General features: G+C 41.3%; 1 protein-coding gene across 4 annotated transcripts in view; it reads left to right on the top strand.

Moving 5' to 3' along the window:
• ELF1 (E74 like ETS transcription factor 1) overlaps positions 1-27,979 on the top strand; it is a 93,807-nt gene that overhangs the window by 43,021 nt on the left and 22,807 nt on the right. For 3 of the 4 annotated variants that reach the window (XM_087755963.1, XM_087755965.1, XM_087755967.1), the window contains exons 2-5: positions 9,385-9,694; positions 17,914-18,088; positions 25,879-25,986; positions 26,609-26,773. In XM_087755963.1, coding sequence (XP_087612089.1) covers positions 9,623-9,694; positions 17,914-18,088; positions 25,879-25,986; positions 26,609-26,773 — 520 coding nt within the window. In that variant the 5' untranslated portion in view covers positions 9,385-9,622. Of the gene's footprint in view, positions 1-8,791; positions 9,000-9,384; positions 9,695-17,913; positions 18,089-25,878; positions 25,987-26,608; positions 26,774-27,979 lie in introns of those variants that run through there. The other variant, XM_087755966.1, reaches the window with a different exon arrangement.

Here is a 27,979-nt window from a genome sequence, read left to right as displayed (position 1 = left end):
TTACGTTTCTCAACTTGGCAGAGTTGCTGAATGCAGCCTTGAACGTGTACATCATGGACAGGAGTAAAGTACCAAACTTTGGCTTGAAATCTGTGTCTGTGTGTGTGGGGGAAAGGGGAGGCTTCAGCAAGTTCTGTGTGGATTAGTTTGTGCCCCTTCCTAGTTGGTGCACATCAATTAAATCAAATTCAGATTTCTGAAACTGCTCAAATACTCGAACATAGAAATGCGAATCACACAGTATTTCTATGGCTACAACAGAGAGTAATTTTGAACTTATTTAGATGTTTCATTTGTTGTGCTTGACAGTCCAGTTGGAAAAGTTTAAAAATAACTTAATTGCAAAAGGAAAGCCACAGAATGCTAAAAATCTGTGTTGCAAAAGTTGTAATGGGGATTTTTACAGAGTTTGGTCCTGTAGCATCTTCTGTAGAATGCTGAAAAAAATCCTGTGGGAGTTTAACTCCCTGATCTAGAATCACTGACACTTGGCTGGAAAAGGTCACCTGGAATAAGAAACTTTTGACTTGAACCTGATCTCTGCTGGCCTTTTTTGTTTTTTTTTTTTTTTTTCTTCCTCGGTTTCCCCCCTTAATGGATATATTTTGTGTGCATTTATATTCCAGTTTTTAAAAAAAAAAATATCTATGTCTTTGGCCAGCAGATCTTTCTTTGGTAAACTTAACTTTTACCTGCAGGTGATTTAAAAATAATGACTGTGTTACTAATTTGTAGGCAAAGTAATTTTTGTAGAATGGTTGACAGTTTTATATCAGTATTGGGTACAGAGTGGCAACTGGTAATTTGTGAAGTTTGGCACCTAGCCAAAGCAATTATATTTATTTTCCCCTGATCTTTCTTCTTCCCACTGCCACCTCTTCATTCTCTTGTGTGCATGCGTTAATCAAAAGAGCAAAACCTCTGGGGGTCAAGCAGGTATCCCCCCCCTCCACCCTCTTCTACAAGTTGCCTCGTATCCTGTTTTAGCTGTCTCTGTACTGAGACCCTTCCCCTTTGAAATCAGTGAGATTTGACTTATGTGGATTTGGCTTATGTGCAGGTCTCTTGTTATAGTTGCTTATAGGTTCGTCGTCTTAATGCTCTTTAAAAGGTGCTATTAAATGCCAGAAACTGCTTGAGGGTGCCTTTCAAAACATTTATTCTGTGTCACTGGAATAATTAATTTGGTTTACAGAAATTTCTGAACTGGATTTGGGGTTTTATCAATTTACAGTTTTCTCAGTATCTTTTTTAACCAGCTTTTTGAGATTTTGTGCAATATAAAAAACAGCAAGGTATCTTTGATACTAATGTTATTTATTGATGCTGGTAATTCGGTTACCTTATGACAACACATAAAGCCAATCCTGTCTCTGCAAATTTACTATTGGATAAAATAGCGTATACTGAGTGTTGTAGGAGAGGAAGTAATATGAGATCTTTTGTTTTCCTTTCTCTCTGTAATTACTATCACTTACCTCTTGATGAGCTAGACTATGCAGACACTTGCAGTGTCATATCAAAATTGTAGTCCATCTATTCTGGTTTTGGAGTGTTTAATATTATTATTATTATTAATATTATTATTATTCTGGTGGAGAATACATGAGTCCAGAAGTGAGCAGTTACAAAGAAAAGAATTACGGCAAAATCCGGCCTGTAGAGATGTGTGGTTGCAATCTGCGTTACTGGAGGTTTGTCTTGTGTTATGACAGGTCTTTTCCATTCTGTTTAAAAAGAAATCCTTATGTAATGAGGCTGACTTGGTCTAATTACATCAAGCTGTTTTTAAAACATTTTATAATTTTCCTAAGCTTTTGACTTCTGTCATGTCTCTAGCAAGGAGTTTGAACAAGTACATGTAGGCTGATGCATTTTTAATTGCTTTCCTTTCATCCTTTCAAAACTAGTTGAAACTAAACTCAACTTAATTGAATGTCTCCTTATTCTCATTTTATCAACTGGGATTTATGAGCACCTGATTTTTTCCTTCTCTTTACCAATAGCGATGAATTAACTACAAAGGCAGAATCAAAGGACAGACCAAGTTAGTGATTCCCAAGAGTTTTGGACCAGCAAACCGCGCTCCCCAGCCTCTGCGTTAACTGGAGATTAGCATGCACGTGTGCCGTTATGCAGTAGCAAGAAGAGAGGCAGGTCTTTGCTATGAATGTTACTGTTTTAAGCTGGTCCTTGGATCCATTTTATATTGCTAAACAAGGCCATGCTTTCGGAAATGTTCTTCATAACAAAACCTGATGGTTGTTAGGATAAGAGACCTTTAGATAGCCCGTCATGGAGAAGTTCTTAGAAAGACTGGCAGTCACGCTGTCGGTCACCAGGAAGCTTGGTGTGACGGTGTGCTTGTGGCCAATGTTTTTCAGGTGGTGGAGGCCTGACTTGCACATATGCTTCTCCCCTTTTTGACAGTAACTACACACAGATGTTATCTTTGCAAGACCAAGATGTTAGTGCTGCTCTGTTCCCCGGGCTGGTAGGCTGACTGCTGAGTTCTTGCAGGCTTGGCAGACTGTGCAAGCTCCCTATGCACTGCCTGGGGGACACTGCCCTTTTTAGGGGGGGCTCCAGTTAATCTCGTTTGTTTGGCTTTCAGTGGATGAGGGGAAAATCAAGCTTAATATTCTCCCAACAGTAATACGGTGGTGATGAGCAGCAGTGGGTGTAGGCAACTGAACTGGAAGCAGAGAAGGAGCACTTCTGCATACCCCCTTGTTGTATAGGGATGTGGGAGGTTGTGGGGTTTTTGCTTCTTCGGTAGCCGAAATAGCTACACTGAAAGTAAAAAGTCAAGTCAGTAGAAGACCACACATTTCATATATTTATTTTGGTGTATACATATGTGTGTGTATGTGCACATACACACACAAAAACGGGGATAAAGTGTGTTTGCGTCACTGCAACTGATACGTATATGCATGCATCTGTGCAGGCATTTAGAGTAGGTGCTATGCAGTGAAGCAACGTTACGTGGCTTTTATCGAACTGTAGTTGAAGTAGTGAAGCTTATCTGTGAGCCAAGCCTTTAGTAACCCAAATTCAATCTGAAAAGTTTCAAAGCCCTAAGGATAGCCAATGCTGCTAGGTCACATAACCACTTCTGAAAATTTACCCTCATCTTCTCTTTTATGTGTCCAGTGTGCCAAGAAGTGCAATTTTGGCAGCTGCAAAATGGTGTTTGAATCCACTAAGCAGTTTTGACTGGGGAGGGGGCAGGTGGGGAGGGAAGGAGGTCCAATCTCTGGCACAGTTTGGGGAGGAAGGGAGGGCTAGCATTGTGATGTCCCATCTTCCTAACCTCCTCTTCTTATACCATGCACCCAACCTATGGAAATGCAAGATCCAGTTACTTTCTTCCCAGGGGAATGGGGAAGCTGGGGAGAGGATTTGGACCCTTGCTTTCCGCTGGAGTGCCCCTGCTCACTTGCTTTAGGGCAAGTTGCAGCTAACTTTTCCTGTTAAGTTGGCTCTACTTTGCAAGAGCAAACACTTTGCGGAGACGTGACTAAAACCCAGCATGGCCTTTCTCTTGCCTGATCAGATTAGGGAGGCTTGCTCTTTATCTTAGCAGATGTTCAAATACTTTCTTCAGAGCTCAAGAGCTTCAGTATTAGAGTTGGGGAGAGCTTTCCTCACCTCAGTATCTTTTAGCTCGCTGTTCAGGACTGGTCTTGTGGTGGTAGTCTGATCTTTTGTTGCTGCAGCATAGATCAATTATTTGCAGTGCTCTACGTCTACACACCTACACTGATTTGGGGCTACCTTTAGACATTGAGCATGCTGGCAGGAGAGGATACAGAGAAAAAAAAGCCTCAACCACACAGTAATTTTCTTCAGATTTCCCAGCAGCACTCTGCCGGGTTGCTGGGTTTGTGTACAACAGCTGTGTTATATAAATGTGCTAAATAAAAGGGACTTAAAAAGTATCAGGGAACATGGGTGATAGGAAGAGGAAGGTTTTCAGGGGTGGGGGCGCCTGTAAACAGTGCTGGAGCTGTTAATAGTCTGGAATGGAATCTTGCCTCGTTAAATATTCAGGCTAAAAGAGGTAGTTGCCAAAAAAAAGAAAATATGAAAATGTGATTTTTTTGGTGATGGCAAAGAAAAGCTTGTTCGTTGCATTTGTACTTTCTGCTCTCTTTGGAGTAAACGTGCTTTTATGTGAGATTTAGGGAAGGGAGAGTTCATTTCTTTTGTATTGACTGAATTGTGTGCCAATTCCCTTTTTTTTTTTTAATGCTTGTTTATATTTAACAGATGAACCCTCTTACTCTCTGTCCTCCTTGCTGTATATGTACTGAGAGCCTGTGGTGACATAGGCTGGTTTCCAGCCTGGCTGCAAAACAGGGATTTATTGATACTGATGATTTCTTTGTCCTTAACGAAAGCTCAGCAAAGGTCACTCTGTTGACTTTTATTATGTCAGCTGCTTTTTGCACAGTTTCCCCTAGGCAGCGTGGATGCTTTCAGAAGATTTCAGGCTGTTCCTTATGTAGTTTCTTTCCTTCCTCGGTGATACCCCTTTACCATGTTGTTTTCCTATCTCCTTTCATTTGTGTGAGCAGTTGAAATACTGAGCCTTCAGAAACTTCTTGTGCCAAGTAACATATATTAACTTGTTCTTCTTGCTTGTCATTTTGCCAACTACAGATGCCCCAGGCCTAAGGATGTGGTTCAAAGCCCCCGTTCTGTGCAATTTCTTAATATTACTGAATAGGAATAATCAATCTGTGAAGAATGCCACAGTAGACTATGTTGTAGCATTTATGATTAGGGTGGACCATGCATAAAGATGGTCATGGGTTTGGGATTTCTGTGCTATGAGAACTGTGATATCATTCTGCTTTCCCCTGCTTTTTAAGAAAAGCAGTCTCTATGATGTATAACTTGTGCAGTAACTTAAAAAGATGCAACTCTGCAGAGGGTGGACTGGCTCCGGCTTGATCCATCCTTAACCTCCACTGGTAGGAAGGAGTGAGAAACTTGAGTGAAATGGTGTGGTTACCATCCATGTGTTTGTCTGACCTCACCCGGGATGGTTTTCAGTCCTTCAGTCCAAAATTTCCAGGTGATGTCTTTGTTCTTCCCTTTCCTCTCATTCACTCCCCTCTTCCTCCCGCATCCAAGGTGGTGTTGAGAAGGGGGTTCAGCTTTGTATTTCTGTTAAGTCACAACTTTGACACTTCTGGGCTAGAGCTAATGCTGCAGACTGTCTCAGAAAATCCATGTGAAATTTCAATTGCAAGTCATTTGTCGCCATGTTAAATGAGTCGAGCTGTTTCAGCCGTAACTCTGGATTCAGATCTGCATTTGAATCTTAAAGCAGCTAAGCTAGTTCTTAATTTTAAATGTATGAATGATCTTACTAATGTCACAAAAAAGGCAGTGCAGGATGATTACCGTCATCTTTAGTAACCCTAAATGGGACTGGATCCGGTAGCTTGCTGGAGACATCTTTCAGCTCAGCTGGGGTGCTCTCAGTACCAGGATTTGAGTTGTCTAACTTTATAGCTGAGTTTCTTCAGCAAATTTTTTCAGTTTGTGGCTGGCACTTTGATGCCTGCTACACCTGCTCCGGTGTGGTACCGCTGTGTCATTTCAGTGTTCTGCATTACAGTGCTTGAACGCTAAGGCAGTATGGGCTATACCGGCTCATACTGCCAGGAGTTGAGGGAGAAATTGTGGATTAGTTACTTCCAAGTTGGAGCCTAGTTGCAGTATTGCAACTTCCCCGTTGGGACCAAAAATGTTGGTTCTGGAGGTATTTCTTACGGGCTTTGTTAGAACTGCCTGAATAGGGCTGGGTTTAAGTACGGGGTGTATATATAGTGAAGAGTGGTGGGGAAAAAAGTTGTGATGTCTAGCTGGAAGGAGTCTGACAATGTTATCTTCTGGGATACCAGAGTAGCAGTGTACTAAGGGTTAAATTGGCTGAATGTAGTTCTTTTGACAGACTGAGGTTGTTTCTAGATGTTGAAATCGGTAGAGGAGGGGAATTTCCAGAGGGATTGAAATAATTTATTTGTATGTTCAGTTTGAAGGATTAAGCAAAATTAAGATTTTTTTTTTTTTATGTTGTTGTTTCTTAATATTGCTTTTTATAATACGTTTCTACAACAGTTAGTAAAAACGAAAGCAAAACCTTACTTATTCTGTAGTTCTGAATATTTGATGTAAATTTTATGGTAATATATACTGGGTTCCCTTTCTCCTAGGACTATTTGTATGTAGTCAAGCTTATTGTGCATGTGAATACAATTTCCACATTTTATGCTGTTTGCAAATAACTTATTTTCTAATCACAGATGCACGTAAAATCAGGCAGGGAGATAAGTGGCATTATATAGCAAAAACAATAGTCATGTTTGTGTTAGCCTATAGACAGCAGGATCCTGTGATACTTGGAATAATGAAAGCACAGTTTATAAAAATAGATGTGGAGGAAAATATAGCTGGTTTAGAATTGTGCTGGCTTCTGTGAAAAGCTGCTCTTGTTTTCTATATGCCAGAGAAAGTGATATGGGTTAAAGGAAAGTACTTTTGCATTATTTTGCCGTGCTGTTATTGCCCAATAGATCATTCGCTGTTACTGCGTACCACTAAAGAAGGAATGAAAAATTTCCTATAAATAATAATAGTTTGAGTGCCTAGCCTTTATAAGGTTAGATATAAAAGCTCACTACAGCCGGTTCACTCACTTGTCTTTGGTGGTAATGTTGTGGTTAGATGTTTCTTTTCTTGTAAGAAGAAGGTATCATTTGACTTTATTTAGAGATTCCTTGGTGGTTTTGGGGAGGGGGTATAGGAGGGAAGGAACAGTCTGCTATATAGTCTTACATCAGTGCATCACCGTGGTGCAAAATTTGTAAACCGGCTTTTGAATGTCTGTTCCTGCAATGGCGTCAGATGGTTAGAAACTCCATGTTACCATAAAGTGTGACTGTTACAAGTAGTGTTTATGTGGATCTCTTTGGGATCAAATGTGTTATGCTGCTGCAGTCTCTTAAATGACAGTAAATCATGATGATTAGTTTTGCATTGAGGGTTTTGTTGTTTGCTTTTTTTTTTAAATAAAAAGTAAGAAAAGATTTCTTCATGGCTTTTTGTAAGTTGGCTGCCACGGCTTTTGGATCTTATGCATTTAGTGTGCATCTTGGTATTGTAGTACCTACTGTAAAATATTAATATTTTACAGAATAATGAATGACCTGGCACTAATGGAAGAATATGCCAGTTCCCAATGCATGCCAGGAGCTTTTAAAATCTGTCTTATGGTGGCTGTACCTCCAGTTTTCCTTATACTTCATGAGCTTACTAGGTAGCCTGTGTCTCCAGCACATCATTTATCCTGATTTTACATTGACGCTGTTAATTGTTAGTGACCTTAGAAAGTTACTGGACCTTAAGAACTTGTACTCTTTGTTCATACATGTGGCTTCAATTAGTGTAACGGAGATGATTATAAGCCCTTGCTGTATTCCGGCTCTGGTTCTCCCTGGACAATTAGCTTAACCCCCGTTTTAAGAATAAGTCTCCATTTGGAATCTGAGGAGGTTCTCATATTTGCCTGGTGATCCTTTGGAGTGAAGTTACTCTTTACTGGCTAGAGGGAGTGACTTAAAATATTATTATTTCATCTTATTGGAGAGTTACAATTTATTTCTAGGCAGTAACCAAAACAGAAGTTGTACTTAAATAAATTTCCATACCTGTCCTCTCTTCTGAAGGCAAGGGCTGAGCTTGAACAGTCATGGTTCCCAAAGCACATCCTTCTCTATTCATGCATGTAGCTCTCATTAATTCAAATGTTCTCTAGTTAGGGTTGTGGCTACTCTTATGAACCCTTTAACAACTAATTAAAGCACGCTTTGGAAGTTGGGGAGGTTCTCCTGTTTGCATAATCTTGGGTTTCCTGATTTCTTAGAAGGGTAGGATCTAGTGACATAAATGCTTGAATGCTCTGCCATCATTACTTAGGAATTTGGGAATACCACAACCTATATGGGAAAAACAGCTGTTACATTTTCCTAGAGTGAGGGAGTGTAAGCCTGTGACATGATCCTCCCTAATTAAATTGCTTGGCGTTGAGGAGAGGAAGATGCCCTTCATTTTTTGGAGTTTCAGCCTACTGCAAAAACAAGGCGAAGTTCAACCTCCTGTACAAAGGCAGATGTTAATCCCCGCCAATGGCACTGAAGTCGCCCAGAGGCTTTCCTGGGGGTCTCAGTCTGGATGGGTACGTGTTAGACCTCTACCCCTTATTCTTCTGTCACAGCAGCCCTTAATCAAAGGCAGTTTAAAGAATTTTGATCAAAATGCGAGGCACCACACATTTCGCTTCCTTAAAAACATATGGATTTAAATTCCTAGGCACCAACATACTCCCTTAGGTTCCTAATTTTAGACACCGTTTCTGTTATGCTTTTGAAATGGTAGGGTTTTTTTTATTAATGTATAGGTGACCTTAGCTGTATAAGAAGATTACGTTTTGTGCTCGCCTTTTTCCCCAAAAGTGATACAGCACACCTCTTTTTAAGCTCTTGTTAACCATGTTTACCTTTGGCACTGATGAGTAAATGAAAACATGGGAGCTGTAGGCATGCATCCCTCCAGTGAAGCTGTTTACATTCCATAGTTTGGGATATTTTTTTTTTTTCTTTGCTATTGTGCTGTGCAGTTTTTTGCCTGTTTTAATTTGCCATGACGTGGTCAGTGCTGTTTCCTTCCGGCTGCTTGTGAGCCTGTGGTAGAGATAAGGATACGTTTACAGTGCATTTTTAACGAGAAGCTGAAGATCTGCTTCGTGTAGGAACTCGGGGACTCTCTGGATTGTAAAAAGAATTTATTTACTGGTTTCATCTGTTTGACGTTGTGGGAATCAAGATCTAGAGCATTTTACTTGCAAAATAACAACTTTGCTGAATTTGAACTGTGTGTGAAGAAGAAAGGTGATATACTTGAGATATCCTACAGCTCAATAGGTCAGTCTGGGTTTTGTATTTTTACTTTGAATATACTTTAAAGATGGAAGTTACTAATGAATGAAAACTGCATATATCAATCAAATGAAAAGACGGATTTTCTTTTTGTTAACTTTCGCAACTTTTTCTTAGTCTCATGCTTTTAATGTGAAACGCTTTGAAACTGATGTCTTACTTCCTGAAACAGTTTTATTTTTAAGGGAATGAAAATTCGCATGTATTAATCAGTAGAAGTAATACCTCTGAAGATACAAAGGTGTCTGACTTCCTCAGAGTTACACAGAACAGTTATAGTTTGGAGCAAGCTCTGTTGTGACTGCTAAGATTTCACATAGCTAAAGCAATCATTTTTTAATTATAACTTTTTTATTTTTTCTCTCCACAGTGATAAAGGCTATCGAGGTGGGAAGAACAACTCAGGAAAGGATTTCCCTTGGTTTGTTTCCCTTTGAGAAGAGAAGAACCCGGGAACACCGATGATCTAAGAAATACAAACACTGATACTTGATTCATTTTGTGATCGTGCCTTTCTGCCCCGCTGGACCTCGGTGACGCTCTCCGTTCTTTCACATTTGAGAACATTTTTCTTCATATGTGGAGCTGAGACCTGGGAATGCGTTATTATGGCAGCAGTTGTACAGCAGAATGAGCTTGTGTTTGAATTTGCCAGCAACGTCATGGAGGATGAGCAGCAGGTATGGGACGGTGTAAGAAACCATCTTCGTACAAGGTGGTGCTAGGAATATTATGAAAACATGAGGAAAAAATGTGGTGTAAAACACAAAAAAGCAAATGCTGAGGTCATTATTGTTGCAGCAGATCTTTGTGCTGTTTCAAAACTTTTCCTGTTGTTTCCTGTAACTTGCAGGGGCAAAACAGAAATCGGATGAAATGTTATAACTTCTGCAGTATTGCAGAGACATCCTCCTCCGAAAATGTTTGTCCTGTGTTGCTAATTTGTGCCAGTAGAATCCATCCATTTGTGATGCAGAATTCCCCAAATTCTGATATTTGACAGTAGTTTTAACTTTCCTAGTGTGCTAGTATAAAATTCTGAATAAAAGTAATGGTCACGCTACAGGTGACTAGAAGGAGCAGAGTGGGTACCTGCTCACTGCTTTTTACAGATCTGTTTCTAAATCATGTTAGTGTATGCTGGCTATTCAGAAATAAGCTTCAAAGTAATTTAAATTGGTTTCTTTCACACTCCAGGGAAAATATGTCTGTTTCTATCTGAGGAGGCTCTCAGTTAGAAGTTGATTATCTAAACCACATCCTGTGACTCCTGAGGCTTCAGTGAAGGATTCCTGTTGTGAAAATCAGCCAGCTCCTCTATAGGTGGTGGTTAATAGTTGGGTTTTGCATTTATTAACAAGAAATCAGGTGTCCAGGTACTGTGGAGAGACAGTTCTTAAAAGGCTGAGAAGTGCCACGATGAACTGTTCCTCTTTTTGTGAATGTGAAAAGCATTTATCCTCCTCTTTCAAAAGTACTTTTGGCTTTATAATCTTGTCTCTGGCTTTTCTGTATGGCCTAATATCTGGCTGGGTCGGTGGCCTGTTTCTGCTGTCAGAGTCATGCGATCATTTCAATGAACTGAGTGTTGTCTGTCTAAAGTGCTAACTCAGTTTTGGGTGGAACTAGTAATGTAACTTCCTTCCCTGTATTTTTCCAGAGCTTGTGGTAGCCTGGGGATTAAGATACGGGAATTGCACAAACATAGTCGAAAACGAGCCTTATTTATTACCTCTGTTTGTTGTTCATTGCTGGCTTTACTTTACAAGCCAGTGGGAGAGGGGAAAATTGAGAAGGGGAGGGCTACTTCAGTGTGGTTTCTGGAAGCAGTAGTGCAAGCAAATGCGGTTTTGTTCAGTTTAGCTATGTGTTCTGCCTCTTGCAGTTTCTGTAGGTGCTCACCTGAAAAACTTTAAAAATACTAAAGAGCACTCAACAGGGCAGTAAAACCTCCCTAAACAGAGCTTTCTCCAGCTCCAGAACAAACTCAACCTTGGCATTTATCTCGTAACCCAAATAAATCCTACTCCAGGTGAAGCCTAAGGAAAGAAGGTGACCTGTAGCATACCTTAAAGGTGATAAAATCAAAGATGCAAAAGGTCAAAGAGACAGAGTGCATAGCAGACGGTCCATCGCTGCAAACAGTCAGATGCAAGCTCCTCTTAAATCACTGGGTTACCTTAGTTCAGATATCAAAGATGCAGGTAGTCAGCTAGCTGGCTGCATGAAGGTAGATCTTAAATACTCAGTTGTAGAAAAGGAGTCCTGCATAGGGAAAGATCTGGGAAGCTACAGCAAGATTTAGCTCAGACAAGGATTTATAGTACAACATTAACCCAAAAAGATTGCTTATTGCTTATACCCGGTTGATCTGCTTCTTATAACATAGGAGCTATTGCTATTGCCACTCCTGAAGTTTTAAAATTCTGGACAGATTAGTTGTATTTAGGGATGGATAACACGATTTGTGTACTTTGCAAAACTTTTAGCTCTGGAAGTGCTCTGTGCTGGTCAAAACCATTTTTTTGAGCTTCATCAGTATGCAAAAGGTGACATATGTACACACAGGTGTCATTTAACTGATCTTTGGATAATTATTTTTGTGATGCTCCAAAAGCTGGCATTGCAAGAACTTTGGTACTTTTCTTCTCATCAAAGCTTTGCCTGGAGCCCTGTCGTGCCAAGAGCTGTCAGGACATGGAACAGCTGTGGGGAGAGGTTCAGGGTCTGGATGGCAGCTATGCTCAGTGTTTCAGGGAAGTCATAATTCATGGCTTTTTTTTTACTTTTTTTTTTTTTTAAAGTCTTGGTTAAACAACCATAAGTTATGAACAGTCCATTTGCAAACGTAAGCATTCAGCCAGTGGCAGACGCCAATGGGAGGGACTTGATCACGTGGCCCCGTGTGAACGGGAGAGGCTCTGTCTTATCAGCTTTTCCCTTTTCAGTTTAGAAAATAGGATTTTTTTCTATTTTTTTTTTTTTTCTTGGAGGGTTCATTTATCACATTATGCATGTATGGTGAGGAAGAAATGAGATGAAAATACCCTCATAATTTTGAGAAGGGAACAAGTGGCTTGCACTAGTGCTACTGGTAACCTGTCTGGCTGCTGCTACGTCTCGGAGGTCCTGCTTAAATAGACGGTTTGCCTTTTTTCCCCTCTTTTCTTCTTTTTTTTGAGAGAGAGACGGCACATGTAAAACCGGGCAGGAGTTCCTACAAGCTTTGACTGAGTCAGTGCCACTGCCTAAAATGGCTTTTCTTCATTTCTGCAGCTTCACCTCTCTTTTCATTTAGTCCTTCGTTAACTTAGAGTTAACATGATTTTTGATCAGGGCATTCTTGATTTAAAAAGCTGAATAAAAGCAGCCACAGAGGCTGGATCCATGGTAGGATGTTTTAAATGATGCCATGGACAAGCTGAATTACTGCAACTGTTAAATTGCTAGCATGGTCCCCAGCATGACTGCTCTGTGACGACAAGTGGTCTCTCAAGTGGCTCTGAAGCGTGTAGAAACCTGTGCCCAAAGGCCTCTTCTGCATCTCTGGGGGATGTTTCTCTCTCCCCTTCTTCTGTAACTACAAGGTCCGAGCTCTTAGCTTGGGCCGTGACTTCTGCACCGTCTTCTCATGCCTTGGTTTGCTCTTCCACATTCCCCAGTGTTGACATGGGCTTTCTGAAACATTAAGTCACCTGGTCAAGGCCAAGATCTACATTTTTTGGCTCTTTCCAGCTCCTGCAGAAAGTCCTCTCCTTATCTGCTTGCAGTTTTATGAAGACTTTAAGGAAATGATTTTGAGATCCGTAATGAGGTTGTCTCTCCAGGAAAGCAAGCGGCATTTATCTGCTTCCAGTATCCCTCTGTGAAACTTGATAATTTTTCAGATACTGGCCATGGGAACGCCTTTAAAGTCAAGAGAGTGCCTCTGCTGTTGGTACAGGAACCTTCAGCAAGAGAAAACCGAAGCCCATCTTCTAGTTGTCAAGGTCCCTTTGCCTAGTTTTGTTTATTTTTCTTTTTTTTTTAAATAAATGGCCAACTGTATTGCAAGTCTGAATTCTGTTGCTCTGTGTAAAAGCTAGGTTTTTTTCACTGAGCTTTCTTTTTTTTTTTTTTTTTTAAATGTAGCTTTTTGCTGCTCCTATCTATTGCATTCCTTTCTTCCCACCCATCACTCACTTGTGCAAAATTTATTCCACACAAGTTAGAAGCTAGTCACTGTATTCCTGGGACAAGTTTTCTTCCTTAGAGGACTTGTAGTATAAGACAGTACCTCCAGAGCAGAAGAAATCCCCTCCCTTATTTTCCATTTCCGCAACCAGGATGGTGTTTTGATCTTCTGTCAGTTGGTGACAGCTGATGAGAAAATTCTCAGAGAGAAAAAGAAACACCTTGTCAGCATGTCAAACACCCAAGAAGAATTTGAGAGCAGGAAGGAAGATTGCTGCCTTTGGCCCCCGGAGCAGGGTGGGGTTCAGTTTTCAGGGGGTCATGGAGCATGACCGATGCTTTCAGGGACCTGCTCGTGGGACCTTCCGTGGACTTCAGCATCTGTCTGAAGCTTTGCGCTCCTCCAAGTTGTCAGTCTACAGGACTGGTTTGTAGATAAACTCCAGTGAGGAATTTGATATCTAAGACTTGGGAAGATTGCAGCAGTGGCTCAACTCCTTTATGTGCCCAGCAGATGTGGGAGATGTGTTGAAGCCAAGCCAAAGCTTTGGCAGAGGTAGGGTGTCATATTTTAACTATATTTTGCATGAGAAAGATGAAGCCGCAGAAGTAGGCAGGAGGAAAAAATACACAAATTGTTCTTCTATAGATTTATGTATTGATTTCTTGAAAATCATTGCTGACACTTTAATTAATTTGGGCCTGCTTTTTTAATTTTGGGACACTTTGCACTTTTCCTTTTTGTTAGTGCATGTAGAACCACCTTTGTATTAGAAATAAATTATTTTGTCATTTTGGTATTAGAGAGGTAATTTAATTCCTTAATTGAATCACTACCTTCTAGTCCTTAATTTAATGTTTTCCCTCAAAGGGAGGGAAAAAGGATCAAAGGGAGCTGTAGTAAACATGAGCTCTTCGGCAGTTCTAAATGTGTACAAAGTTATTCCTGCATCTTACAACAGAGCTAGAGGAAGCTTTAGCTTGGTGCTCAGTTGGGATTCAGGCGCTTTCAGTGATACCAAGAACATTATAGAAGTACTGAGGTGAGATTTTTATCTCTCAACATTCATATATACATCAGCGTACATTAATAGTAGCTTTTAAAACTGAATTAAATGCTCATTAATGAAATCATAACCAATTGCAAATATTGTACAAAAAAAGTGATGATGGTTTCTGCAAAAATGCATTTCAAATAAGATTTGTTTGCAGTTGCATGAATGCTTTTGTGTCTGAAAGCATATTATATATTTGTTCCAGCCTCTCCTTTTCACAACCGTGGTGGGAAAGAAAATCCATACGTTGTACCTCCATAAGTTATGAGTTGGAAGCAGGTGTAACAATGGTTTTAAAATAAAGTGCCACAAGAAGTGGTATTTACTCTGACTCGGCCAGTTCAAAATTGTTATTAATGTAAAGAAAACCACATTTAAAGTGTCTTACCGTGAGTGCATGCTTTTGCGTTCGTCGCTAGTCTTTCAGAAGCGTAGTGTTATTAGCAAGATCCTCGGACGGTCTGGTGCTGCGTTCAAGCGATGAGGCATTCCCCTGCCGTGGGGGTTTCTCTGCCTGTAGACAGACATAGTGACTGTGTCGGAGTATGTGTATGATGGTTGTTTCTAGACATGGTCAAAATACAGTTTGACCTTGCAGAGCAGATCACGTCTGATGATACGGATCAAACCAACTGCCGCTGAAATGCGTGACAGCAGCACTATTGAGTACCACGGGGAACATTTTGGTCAGCAATGAAGCGTCTTTCAGTAACATGTGGATGCTTGGGCTTTTGTAATTAGGTTTCACAGCAGAATGACAAGTAGGGTGTAATATAAACAGGGCTTTGAGAAACGGAGCTGAAAACGTGTGACAATTGGTTGGTTTTGTCTGTGTTTCTTTTATTATTCTGAAACACTTTTTTACGAATTGTCCCCACTAAAGAATAACAGCAGTGCTGGAGGTGGTTTTGCCTCTCGGAGGCCAAGTCAGTGGCGTGAGCGTCAGTCATTAGAGGAGGTCGGTGCTGAGCCAGAGTAATTTTTTTTTTTTATCCAGAAGAAGCTAACATGAGGCTTATCCTAGGCACAGGCAACTCGATATATCGCTGCAGACGCTGCAGCTATCGAGCTGGTGCAACGGCAGAGGCAGGGAGGGAGGGAGCACCTCGCTTTGAAGAGGTGGCGGGGTGGCAGCTGGCTGTTTGCCGGTGAGCGTGTAGGAGATGGGCGCCTACGTCAGAAACAGACACTCCAACGCCTCCACCCTTGTCAATGGAGAGGAATAGGTGTTCTTAGGGCATGATTCATCCTATTGTAGCACAGGAGCCTAAAACTGAGCAGCGAAATTGTGCCCTAGAAATACCCATTTCTCTCTGTTGGCTCTGAAGGAAACCTGGGGTTCCTAGCTCAAGCCCAAGCCTTTGCACCACAGCTGTCTGAAGTTAGGTGAGATGAACTTCACTTCTAGTGTCTATGAGCTAGAGCAGGATGAGAAGACTGAAATCATCTTACTTGCATCTTCCCTACCTAAAATCCATAGTTTTTACCTGCTCAGGAAAATATTGAGCAGGTACTTGCAAAGCTTGCAGGTGACAGGAGCCTGAGTGGAGTGTCATATGTAAGCTTTTTTAAATTTTTTTTAACGTAGTTGCATATATGGGCATACAATATATGTAAATTCATCTCAAAAATTATATACAGTGGCATATTACTGAAATTGGGGTGCTTAAACTATTTTTGTAGCCTGAATTTTATCTTGGTAATGAGGCTGCAACAGACCATCTTCCTTCTAGTTTCTGGAACATATTGATGAAAATAAAACTTTTCTTTAATGCACACAGTATTTTATTTTTCTTCTCTCTTTACAGTGCTTTGTCTTTTTTACAGATTTGGCTTCTATTTAATCAAATCTATTTGTTTACTGTTGCCTGGAAGCAAATAGGATCTGGGATGTTAGGGTCAGTACACAAACAGGATGCACAACGTGAACCCGATGCTTTGTGAGGAACAGCAGGGACCTCTTGGCCACCAGTGGTTCCTGGTTTCTCAGCCCAAGCAAGATGCAGCCTCGGAGCGAGGTGGCCACAAAGGTGTGGGGTAGAAGCTGTCCCATTGCTTGACTTGATACACAGCCATCATCTGGCAACGTGATCACAGGAGAGGGCTTTAACTGGTCTGCCCTTTGTTCATTTTTATTGATCTTGTACTGCGTTACTCTGTTTTGAAGCTTATGTTTGGTAGAGTAGGTAGGTTATTTGTGGGGTTTTTGCTTTTGGTTTTGTTGGGATTTTTTTGTTTGTTTGTTTAGCAGACTGTCCATGATAGAAGCCCATAGAAATACTAGTTTTATTTCTTAGTTCTTCCTTTTTTCCTGATTGCCTTTTACCACAGTTGTTACTGAGACATGTTTTACAAAACACAGAGCAATTTAAAGTGGTAATTACTGCCTTTTAAAACTTATAATTGCACTTTCTACTTTCAGTACTTACCTTCCAGACTCTTCCCTAGGAGAGGCTTACTCTGTAGCTGTTGTCTGTGTTGAACCAATAGCGCTGATACTGTTTTCCGTTGGTGGTGGTGTGCGTAGTGGCAAGATGGTGAGACATGAGCAATCCCTAAGCAAGCTCATAATCATATGGTTGTTGTTTTTTTTCTCGTGTGGTTAAATAAAAAAACCTGCGTGATCCGTGCATATCGTGCTCTTCTGTGGAGGGTGAGACCCAAATGTACATATACTGGTTTTCTCAGAAACATGTTTTAGCAACTTTTTGGTTTGTTTAATTGTTTTTAAGCTTGCCACGTTCATAATGTGATTTATTTTTATAGTGAGAGAGTCTTAGAGTTACAGTAGACTGTCTCTGAGCCTGCTCTGCTATCATCAGCTATGACTTTCTTCCTGCAAATGACATTTTAGAAGACTCGCTTTGGAAAATACTGTGTCTGTAGTAAATGGTATTTTCTGAAAACCTCTTCCTGTTGAATGGTTGCCCTTTCAGACAGTGTGCATCTTACTATTATTACCGGTCAGGTTGATTCCTGTTTTCCCTGCTGCCCCTTTTCTTCTGTGTCTGATGCAAAATAACTATTGAGACAGAAGGATGATGTCTGAACTCAGACTTAGGGAGGAAAGCGGGAGGGGAAGTAATGTCAAGTGACTAAAGCCATAAGAATTAGAGAGGGAAAGTATTATGGCATGTATATCAAGCACTCCCTGTTACACCCCTTGCTCTTGTAGCAAGTGTCCCCTAAAATAGTGATCTTCAACTAGTGTCTCGTGGGAAGCTTGGTGCCTGTGTAAGCTTCATCCAGTCCTGATAGCCACGGGACTCCTCCACCCCCAGCTTGACGGGAAGAGCAAAATATTAAGGTGCTTGCAGAAAGTTGCTTGCCCAGTATTACTGCCAGCAAAGTTTAGCATTTACTGTGCTGTGCCACTCCTCTGTATTGTCAGCTATTATGCTGCAAAATAGTGTTGTGGGAGTCTGGTATTACCTACTGGAGTAAAGTAAATATATTAGATAGTACAGTGATATTCAGCCTCTGTCCCACAGTGGGACACTGCTGCAACTTGGTTTCACGTGCTGAAAATCGTCTCTTTCTTTGGTACTCCCTCCTGACGGTCTAATATTCAAGTGATGTGGTATAGGTCTCTTGAAGTATTAATCAGTAAGTGGTTAGATTGGATGTAGTCTAACTACCATTATTTTAATTTTCTTTTTTCCACCCCCCAGCTTGGTGATCCATCTATTTTCCCTGCTGTCATCGTGGAGCATGTTCCTAGCGCAGACCTCCTACACAACTACTCTGGCTTAACCTGCGTGGATGAACCTAGTGACATGATCACTGAGAGCTCTCTGGACGTCGCAGAAGAGCAAATCATAGAAGATGATGATATCACCCTCACAGGTTGGCAATAAAAATATTTCTGTGTCATGTTTTTGCACCAAGATGGCTGTGGCTAATGGTGGAAAAAGCTTAACGACAAAAAACAACAGGAAACAAAATTATAGTAGTATTGGATGCTGTTAATTCTGTACAAGACAGAGAAAATGGCATTAATACCATTAGCAGGTGGCTTGCAATCCCAGCTGCACAGCTGATAATGGTGAAGAGTTTCATTCATCAACAGAGATTAAGGCAGAGTCCTGCTCAGAGTACCAACAAGATTTTTCTTTGCTCTTCGTAGGACTTGGTTGCTCTTATTTAATGGTTGGTACGTACCGAAGTAAACGTACATACCAAAAAGCAGGAATATGCAGCATGAGTAGATGTATTGCTTTTAGCTTCCCGAGGGTATACAACTAGCCACAAAACGTGCATGTTAGCGTGACTTACTGGTGTAAGTATGCTCAGCATAGTATTCATTTTGGATCTCTAATAATGATTAACACCTACAATACAGATGTTCTGTGTAAATTCTGTTAGAAAATGTAGCCCCAAAGAGAAAACAGTTCTCAAGAGGAAAGCTCGAAGATATGTCACACTTTTTTGAAAAACAACCCCTCACTGAATGCATGCATTTGAGGCGTTTTTGCAGAACAAGCCTGAAAGGTGGGGTAGATACTTCACAGAGTGAGGATCTGTTTCTGTGTCTTCTTTCAGCCATTAGGCTCCACACCTGGACTGTCTCCAGGGCTGGAGACAGCTCGCTGTTTTCAGTCATGCTTTTGACATTATTTCCAAAGGCATACTCTGATACAATCTTTTACCACCAAAAGCAAAACAAAAACTCAACAAAACTTGACATGAGGAACAGTTCACAGAGTAAATTGACATGAGCTGTTCTCAGTAAATGGTTTTATCTGATAAATATGGCTCCTTTTTTTTTTTTCTTAGTAGTGAATTATGTGTGAACAGACTGCGACTGTACAAATAAGTTAGCTGAGTATTCAAGAAGGTTTTACATACTTAAACGTTATTTCAAGCTGAGACCTCTTGCCAACTATTCACTGGCTATTCATATTAATTATTCACACTGCAACTGGCATTTCCTCAGTGTGTTACTTAAGCACGACTTAATGCGGCTGTGTGAATTTTTCATAGTAGATAGTTTTTGTGAATTCATATTCACTGTAATATATTGTGTGTGAATTTTTACTTGCATGAGTAATTGTGAAACTTCACTTTAGCGAATGCTCTTGTTAACATTTTTTTGTTGCTGGTCATATGAGAAGGGTTTGCAAATTGCTGCCAGAGACTGAAAATATGTAATCCTTGTAACTGATGGTGTCCAAAGGTTTCTGGGATACTCTGGTGGCAGACAAGTACGGTATTGTTCCCATCATCCATTGTAGTTCAAGCAATCTGGTTTTTCTTTAAAGGCAAAGTCCTTAGAAAACGGGAGCTGCCGCTTTGCAGAGGTTATTGTTGTGAAGGAGACATTAACTAATTATCTGTTTCACACTCTCCATCCCGCTAGCTACTGTGCGTGCTGTGGGTTGCCTTGGAAAGGGAAGTGCCTGGTTCCGCAGTGCTGGATGGGCCCAGGCTGGGCAGAGACCATCGCCGCTGCTGAAAGCCCCTGCTCAGGATGCGAGGCGGGCAGCGCAGGCAGCTCAGCCCCCCGGTGTCTGGCAGGGAGCCGTCCTGTCTGACTGAAGTGGGGCAGAATTCAGGGGCCCAGGGGTGCGAAGGCACCTCACAGGCGCTGAGGAGAGGACACTGGGGAAGGACCCCCCTGTAACATCCCTGCCCGCTGCAGGCAAGCATTGGCTCTGGCCGCAGCTGCCCGCTTGAACTGCAAGGCTGCCGTGGAAGAGATCTGGTTCAAGCACGGTTTGCTGTAGGCTGCCTCTGAAATGGGGCTAATTGTCACTGAAATTTCACACTTACTCTATTTTTCAGCTGCCTTTTTTTTTTTTTTTTTTCCCTCCCATCTTTGAAGTTCCCGTCTTGATTTTTTTCATGGGGTGTGTTCGGTCTGAGCGGTGAAATGCATTGTTTTGCTCTTTGAGGTTTGTACCAGTCTTTTCAGTCACTTCCACATTATGCCTTTGAGAAAGGATCAGACATTATAAAGACTGTACTAATTCCATGTTAAAATATTCATGACTGACATTCACAGCAAAATGAAACTGAAACTGCCATCATTTGTGACTAAACGTTACAGAGAAATGGCTGCTTAATGTGCAGGATTTGGGTTTTTCTGAAGTTACCAATTTTTCAGTACTGTTTTATGACTCTCTGATATCTTAAGCTTCTCTTTTCTCCTAAACTAACAGAAATTAGCAGTAGGTCTCCTGAAACTGAAGCAATTAGTTTTTAGGGATCTATCTGCAGAATGATGGATGCTGGTAGGTTTTTCCATCTATAGGATGTAGCTTCAGCCCTTCAAATCCACAGCTATCACATATCAGTGATTACTTACCTGTAGTATAATTTATAACCTGCAGAAAACTAAGAAGAGCATCTGTTCCACATGAAACCCTGCTGAAAGATGGCTAACAACCAGCTTTTTAGTTACATTAATGCTCACTCTAATTTTTTTATAATGAATAGGCAGACTTGTCTTATCGCCCACCTTTTGAAAAGTACTTTTCCCTGAAAAAACAGTGACAGCAATTTATATGGTCACTCTGTTGCCAGTATTATGGGACTTTAAATGATTAACCTTCATGTAGTAAAGGGTGATGAAGAAAATAAATTGGAGCATTTGGCTTTAGATGAAGTTTTATCTCTAAAGGGAATATTGAATTGGTTTTTTTTCTCTGAAAAATACAGGGGATAATGTTTTGTGCAGAATAAATTCTAGGTCAGCTTGTCAGATGGTACAATTTGCTACACTTTATTTCCCTTCTTAATGTGACTAATTATGGTTGTAAGATGTATGGGAGGGAGGAACTAATTGGATTATGTATCTTCCTGAAAACTTGGGGATTTTTTTAAACTTTGCCATAGCTGGACAGTTTAATTTAGAAAAATAACAGTTAATCAAACTCTGCCATTTTGCGATTCACCTGTTCTGGCATTGTTTTGGTGGGATCAGGGAAGCAGCTGCTCTGAGACGGTTTATGGGGATGAGGGACAGAAAATTTGTGGTTAGATGCCCTGTGCCCTAGCCTGACTTGGGAGCACGGGGGTGTGCGTTTTCATAGTTGAATAATGGTGCTTAATAACCAGTTCAGAAGTTATTTTATAGCATTTCGAAGTTCGGTAGCATTTGACTTGTACATTTGGTGAAGCTCTAGCATTGGTGGCGCAAGCCAAGCTGGTCAGGTAGGAGAACGAAGGCAAAGAGAAGTTAGGTGCGGCAGTCCTGCACAAACCCAGCGTCTCCGGTGATCATTTACGATGCTACAAAGAAAGCCCAAAGGAGTAGTTAGATGGAAACTGAACTTCATAGTGTTAATCTGTGAGGATTTTGAGTTGACGAGATGCCAATTGTAAAAAAAACAGGTACGGTTTCAGTTACTGTGTAAAGAAATTACTCACTGCTGCACATAGCATTTGGTTAAAAACAGTGAGGGTTTTTTTTCATACGGCTTCCCAATGAGATTATTTTCCTTACAAATTTTAAAACCTTGTTTAAAAAAGAAAATGAAGGGTGACGTGTAGGTCTGCTGAAATACCTGTGTTCTTAAACTCAATTTCCCAGTGTCAGTTAACAGTCAGCTCAGAGCTGATATTAAAAAGCAATCACTTAAATTTAACAGCCAGCTGTTCTGCAAAAGGGGGCTCTGTCCGTGTTTGATGGATCTCTTTAGGTTAGAACTTTAGATTTCTTCCGATGTTATTTTGAGGCTCTGCAGTCCCTGTTTTTGTCTATAGTAAAACCATCACTGAATTTCAACACGGCTGTGACTAGCACAGCCCTTATCTTGGCCTGGACAAGGACTTGTGTTGTCCGCTCTCCGGAGCTGTCGGCCACCGGGGAAGCAATGGAAGCAGGACAGGATCGCTGAAAGCGGTGTAAAGCTTCCAAAAAAGACGCCAGGCGGGAGTAGGGAAAGCAGGACTTTGGAGTGAGGCGGGGAGCTTCCAGCGTGAGGCATAGTTTCTTGCTCCGCCAGGTGAGAAGAGCAGAAAGCTGTGTTTGGGCAGGCCTCGTCCTAAGGGCGAGTGCTGATTCATAGCGAACCTGGATTCGCAGTAACTGGGCTGTAATTGGCAGGCAGATACAGAGGCTTGCATCTGTGGCTTGCTCAGATAAATACAAACTTGTAGAGTACCCTGGGAAAAAAAGATGAAGTTACTTTTGAGTGTGGTTTTCCCTTCCCCCTCCCTCTTTTTTTTTTTCCCTCCTCCCCTTCCCCCCCCTTTTTTCCTTCCCTTCCCTTTTTTTTCGTTTTTTCCCCTTCCTTCTTTTTTCTTTTTTCCTTCCCTCTTTTTTCTTTTTTCCCTCCCCTCTTTTTTCCTCTCTTTTTCTCAAAGCTTCTGCCTATTTAAGATAATATTTGAAATCTGATGCTTCTCAGAAATGACGTCCCCCATCACCATTCTTTCAGCTCTGACTTTGCCAAGGTGTAACAAATAAGCTATTTCATCCCAATTTTTCTTAAATTTTTGGCTGTGTCATAACTGCCAGTGATTGGAATACCCTTCTGCAACATTAAGAGAAAAACTAAAATAACACACACCAACTTGCCTTTGGTAGTTGAATTGGTTATCTCTCAGCACTGTCTCAAGATGTGACATGAATTAGCATCTTGCTGCTAGCAGGACGGAGAGGTGGTGCTCCATCTTCTCTGTGCGATACCCCACACCTTGTTCGTGTTAGCTCCTGAGTTCTTGTAATTTAACTTGCTAACCCAGCAAAACCCAAAAAACTTCTTTTGAGCCATTTTATAAAACTAAATTGTCTCACTGCATGATCAAAGAAGCATGAAGCCTGGCTTGTGTTAAGTGACAGGAGTTTGGATCATGAGCTGGGGCATGATGATGGGAGGAAGAACCACAGCCCTTGTTTTTTTAGCAACAGGGAAATATTAATTTGGCTCAAACCACCTTGTGAAGTCGTCATCTAAGAAGAGGCTTGAAGGATGTTAGCAAGGGCATTAATGTGGTTAAGAAACTCATTTTTGCCATTTTGTGTCTGTGGATAGACAGATAGCTGGCACTCCTTACATTTTTTGTAAGCATCAAATTATATTAATTTTTATGTTTACATTATTTATATGACTATTAAAAGTTCCTTTCATTACCCTTGGATATGGATGGTTGATTTTTAGCCACACGGTGTAACAGCAGTGTAAAGCTGGCAACCTCTGCCTTGCTTGCCATTATTCAGAGTGAAGAATTGACTCTGCTCCGTCACCTCAGCACCTGAAAGCGAGCGGGAGTGTTTGCTCCTCGTACAGCTCTCACCAGGGAAAGAGCAAACAGCGGCTGCTCCCTCCTCCCCGCCCGCAGCACTGAAAACCAGGGGGTACCGCTGCTGGCTTTTAAATTTTATGTGGCAGCATAAACCAGCCCTGATCAATGGCTTTGGCTGGGCTGGATCGTGGCGGGTTACCTTCCCATCCATTCAGACAATGTCAGAACTGCTGACAGCTGTATTGGCAGTGCTGTGTGCCTGTATTTAGGGCGACATCCTTATTGTGGTCTTCGTTATGCTGGTAGATGATATGGAAAGTTGCTATCCAGATAACACTTAGAGCCAGAAGCGATCACGTCAGCACTGCTGGGCCAAGCACGGGCATGCCTGCAGGCTGCATGGGCTGCACTCGGTTCAGCTCCTCCTCAGCTGGCCAGGCATTCCCTAGGGATGCTCTTCAGCTCTTGGGGCTGAGACGCTCTGCGGCTGAGCTCCCGAGCCTGCAAGCTGCACAAGAAAATTGTCAGTGGTTTGCTGCCCTGTCTCACTTTATGGCTTCCCAAGCCAGGACCATAGTCCATACTCACTACCTCCCCTTGTCTCTTTTCATGCTGTTCACCTCCCCAGCTCTGTGTTTCTCATTTCTTACGCCTGTTTGGAGATGTCAGCCAGAAGGTACAGGTCCTGGACTGGCTGAATGTGCAAGACGTGGGGTCGAGGGGGTCCTGTAGACAACAGGGTGAGTTGCTATGCAGGTCAGGGGTCCCCAACACCCATCTCTAATGTGTGTCGGCGTGAGCCTCTGACACTTGGGGCATGGTAGGACTAAGGTCAAGAAAAAATCCGGAAGGTAAGGAGGCTCCTGAGCTCCATGTGCTGCCTGTAAATCACAGCTGGGTGGAGGAGGTAGGGCTGATGTGTGAATGTCTGCATTCATCTTTGCCCTCTCCTAATGATAAGGATTGCTGAAGCTGTAAACATTTGGGGTGAAACTGTTTGGGGTTTTTTGTTGGTTTTTTTTTTTTTTTTGGTTGATTGTTTTTTTAATTATGTGATTGTTTAGTGCTAGTGAGCTGTGTGCTTTGTTGTTACCATGATTTTTTTCTTTTTTTTTTTTTTTTAAGTATAGAAATTCTGCTTTCTGGCGTAAACCTCTTGCCTTTATGTGAAGAAGAAAGGTTCCAAGGTCATTGTGTTGCGTTCTGTGGTGCGTTTTTGCTTGCTCTGTCAGTCAGTTAGTCTCCTTTCTTTTTTTTGTGACTGCTCCACCCAAAATTCCTCAAAGCTGAACAGGGAGAGAGGGCGCGAAGCTGACTCATTACCAGACTGAGAAAGTAACTGAGGACCCTTGGTGTCCTAGGGAGGGGAATACTAATGCAGGCCTTTGTATCACTTTGATAGATGCAAGTGAATTCCCCAACATGGCTTCAGATTCATGGCAGAGGATAAGGGAGCCTGGCCCGTACATTTCTATCCAACAAAGAGTAATTTCTGAAAGAATGTGTTAAACAGTTCTAAAGGTTTACAGTACCAGGTACTGGAACTAACATCTAACTTGTTTGACATGCTACAATTACTTTGAAAAAAATCCCCTGGTAAGATACTCCTCCAGTCAAACCAATATTATCTTCTTGGACAGCTGTTATTTTACAAATCTGCTTTAGGTATTGGGAAAGAAATGATGTTTTATCAGATTTTTTTGGTGTGTAGCTTTACATGACCTTAATTATTAATTAATGCTGAAGAGCTTTGGATTTGTCTAATGACCACCCTCATGAGACTGATGAGGGCTTGTCTGGTAGTCAAAATTTTTGAAAAGTTTGTCAGCCCTCTGTGCTGCTTTTTGTGTTCTATCTTTGCTTTCCAGTGTGTTCCTGGGGCCTGTGCTGTTAGCCCTACACATAATCCACACGGATTCGAATGGTTTAGGATTCAGCTACACTTCTAGATCATATGCTCTCTAATAGAAGTTGTGGAATGTTTTCTTGTCTGTCCTCCAGGCTAAATGACAGGATATTTTTGGTGAACCTCTCTTGGAATTTACTTCCTTTGGACCACCATAAAAAGAAATCAGCAAATTTTTTTTTTTTATTTTAAAGATACTGTCTGGAATGTTGTTTGTGGTAGTAATATTTCTTAGGATTCATGGATGTTGTGTTTTACTGCATCAGTAAATGGAGGGGTTAGAAAGATGAGGCAGAAACAAAGGTTTGGGGTTGTTTTTTTTTTTAATACGTACAATCTGAAAAATGTAGTGTATTAAAGAAATGGCATGATTGCAGTGTGCATTTTCTCCCTAGATAACCTGTTACTACTCATCTAGTAGAAGAGCGTGGTTACCACTTTTTTTTTTTCCTAGAAATGACATAGGAATAAATATCATGTTAAGCTTTAAGTCCAGTTTGTAGCTTTTTAAGAATTAGTAATTTTCTCTTGCTTTCAGTTGAAGCATCTTGTCATAATGGAGATGAAACAATGGAAACAATTGAGGCTGCTGAAGCACTTCTCAATATGGACTCCCCTGGTCCTATGTTGGATGAAAAAAGAATAAGTAAGTTTTTTATTAAATCAAATCCAGTCTGTATTTGCCTTATTTATGAAATGAGGAGGGATTCAGTGAAGCATGGTTGCATGGTTGCATGGTAGGGGTAAGATGATTTTACTTCCAGGTAGACTTCATGTACATAGTTTGGATATCAGAAATCCAGTGGTGTATGCAATGAACGATTTCATTGTCATGCCAGAGTTGAACACTGACAGATAGGGAAAGAATCAAAAATCACAGAGGGAAGGTATGAATGAAGCAAGGTTGTTTAGACTGCTGTGTTTTGTTTGGCTGATAGAGGATGAGTCTGTTTGGGTTGCAAAGGTAAAAGAATATACGCTTCTATCTGCAGGTTGTCTTAAATATGAATAAAAATGTGGGATCACCAAATAATTGTGCTTTTTTTGGGAATGGGTTATGTCATTAAACTGTTCTATTTTAATACCACTTCTGCTTATTTAAAATGTTGTGGGTGGATATATTCCATTATGAACTGGTCTTCTCTCCCACGAAGGTCTTAAGTGTCATAGTTTTATTTTATTCTATGTTTAAACATTTGCTGTAAAAAGTAGCTTTTAAAAGTCCTTGTGGCTGTGTGAAAATATTCCTATTGTCCCTTTCCCTTAAGCAACTATGTTTGGCGCCACTGAAGATGACGATATGGTGGCTCCTATTACACACGTGTCAGTCACGCTTGATGGGATCCCCGAGGTGGTGGAAGTTCACCAAGCCCCAGACCCTTACGCTGAGTCACCAGAGACTCCGGAATTTGAACAACCAAAGAAGAAAAAAGGTAAGATGCTGCTGGAGAACAGCGGTGTGGAGAAGGAGAGCAGTGGGTGGTATGCTCGCCTCCCCTGTGGGTGTCTGGAACCATTCTGGGTGTCAGGTCAAAATAACTGAGTGGGCTTAGCTAGAAATACAGAGAAAGCATTTTCTTACTGGGTAGTGTGAGCACAGATACTGGTGCTTAGATACTGATGATGTTGGAGTGGTAGCAATGATAGCTTATATCACAGGAAACATGGATCTCTGCTTGTTCCGATTTATAGTTTCTTCTTCAGAGCGGAATTGCAATACAAGCTATAGAGCTTTTGTTACCATGAATGCTGAAGTACTTTAATTAGCTCCTGTTTAGCTTCAAATAAAGATACTTAGTCTGTTCAGAATATGGAATGAGAATGAGGGTTTTTCTCTCTTTTCTTGAATATGAATGGTTTAAATTTTTTTCTAAGTAGCTGCATGTTATAGTAAGCATTAGTCCCATTTGCGGTAGATAACATTTACACAGTGCCCATTGAGTGATGTTGCATTGGAGTGGGTGCTGTGCTAGAGAGTAATGAAGTTACGGGGTGTTAGACGGACCTTCTGCTCCTGTTTGCCCACCCTGCTCCAGCATGGACCCTGTCAGAGGTCCTGAAGCTGATGTCTACCATGGAAGAGAGTCATGGAGTGCAGGCACATGTAAGGTGATGTTGCAATGCATTTAAAAAAAAAAAGAAAAATGAAACGAGAGTTATGTTTCTGGAACTAGTCCTAGGGCTGAACCAGTGCATTAGGAACTTGGACAGGTTCCTCTGTGGAAAAAAAGCCTTCCAGAACAGGACTCCTGCTGAGTGCTGCTAATGCAACCATCATACTCCCAAATGCTGGGAGTTGTTACCTGTGAGAGAGAGCATACTGTCCTGTGGAAACCCTGGGGAAGCCTCCTGAGCCCCGTGTGTGTCACAGGGTCTGGTAGGGACGGGTGTGGGTTGGGAAGTCTCCAATTCCCGTAAGAAAGCTGAACTGAAACCGCTGTGGAGGAGAGCTTTACCAGCAGCTGCCCCAAGAGTGCTGCTGGGGAAACTACCGTGCTGTGCACACTACTGTGAGATAACCAACCGTAAGAGGATTTTAAACCGTTTTTTTTTTTTATTTTGTTCTTTTCTTTTCTTCTTCTTTTTAATGTTGGCTGCTATGTGGGTCAAAACAAGGAGCCGCTGTCTGACAGACATTT

Source organism: Nipponia nippon, unplaced genomic scaffold, assembly GCF_047370975.1.
Source record: "Nipponia nippon isolate SJK-2023a ecotype South Korea unplaced genomic scaffold, ASM4737097v1 scaffold_2, whole genome shotgun sequence".
Lineage (NCBI taxonomy): Eukaryota > Metazoa > Chordata > Aves > Pelecaniformes > Threskiornithidae > Nipponia > Nipponia nippon.
The sequence above is the reverse complement of the archived record's forward strand: the minus strand, read 5'-3'. Positions and strand labels throughout refer to the sequence as shown.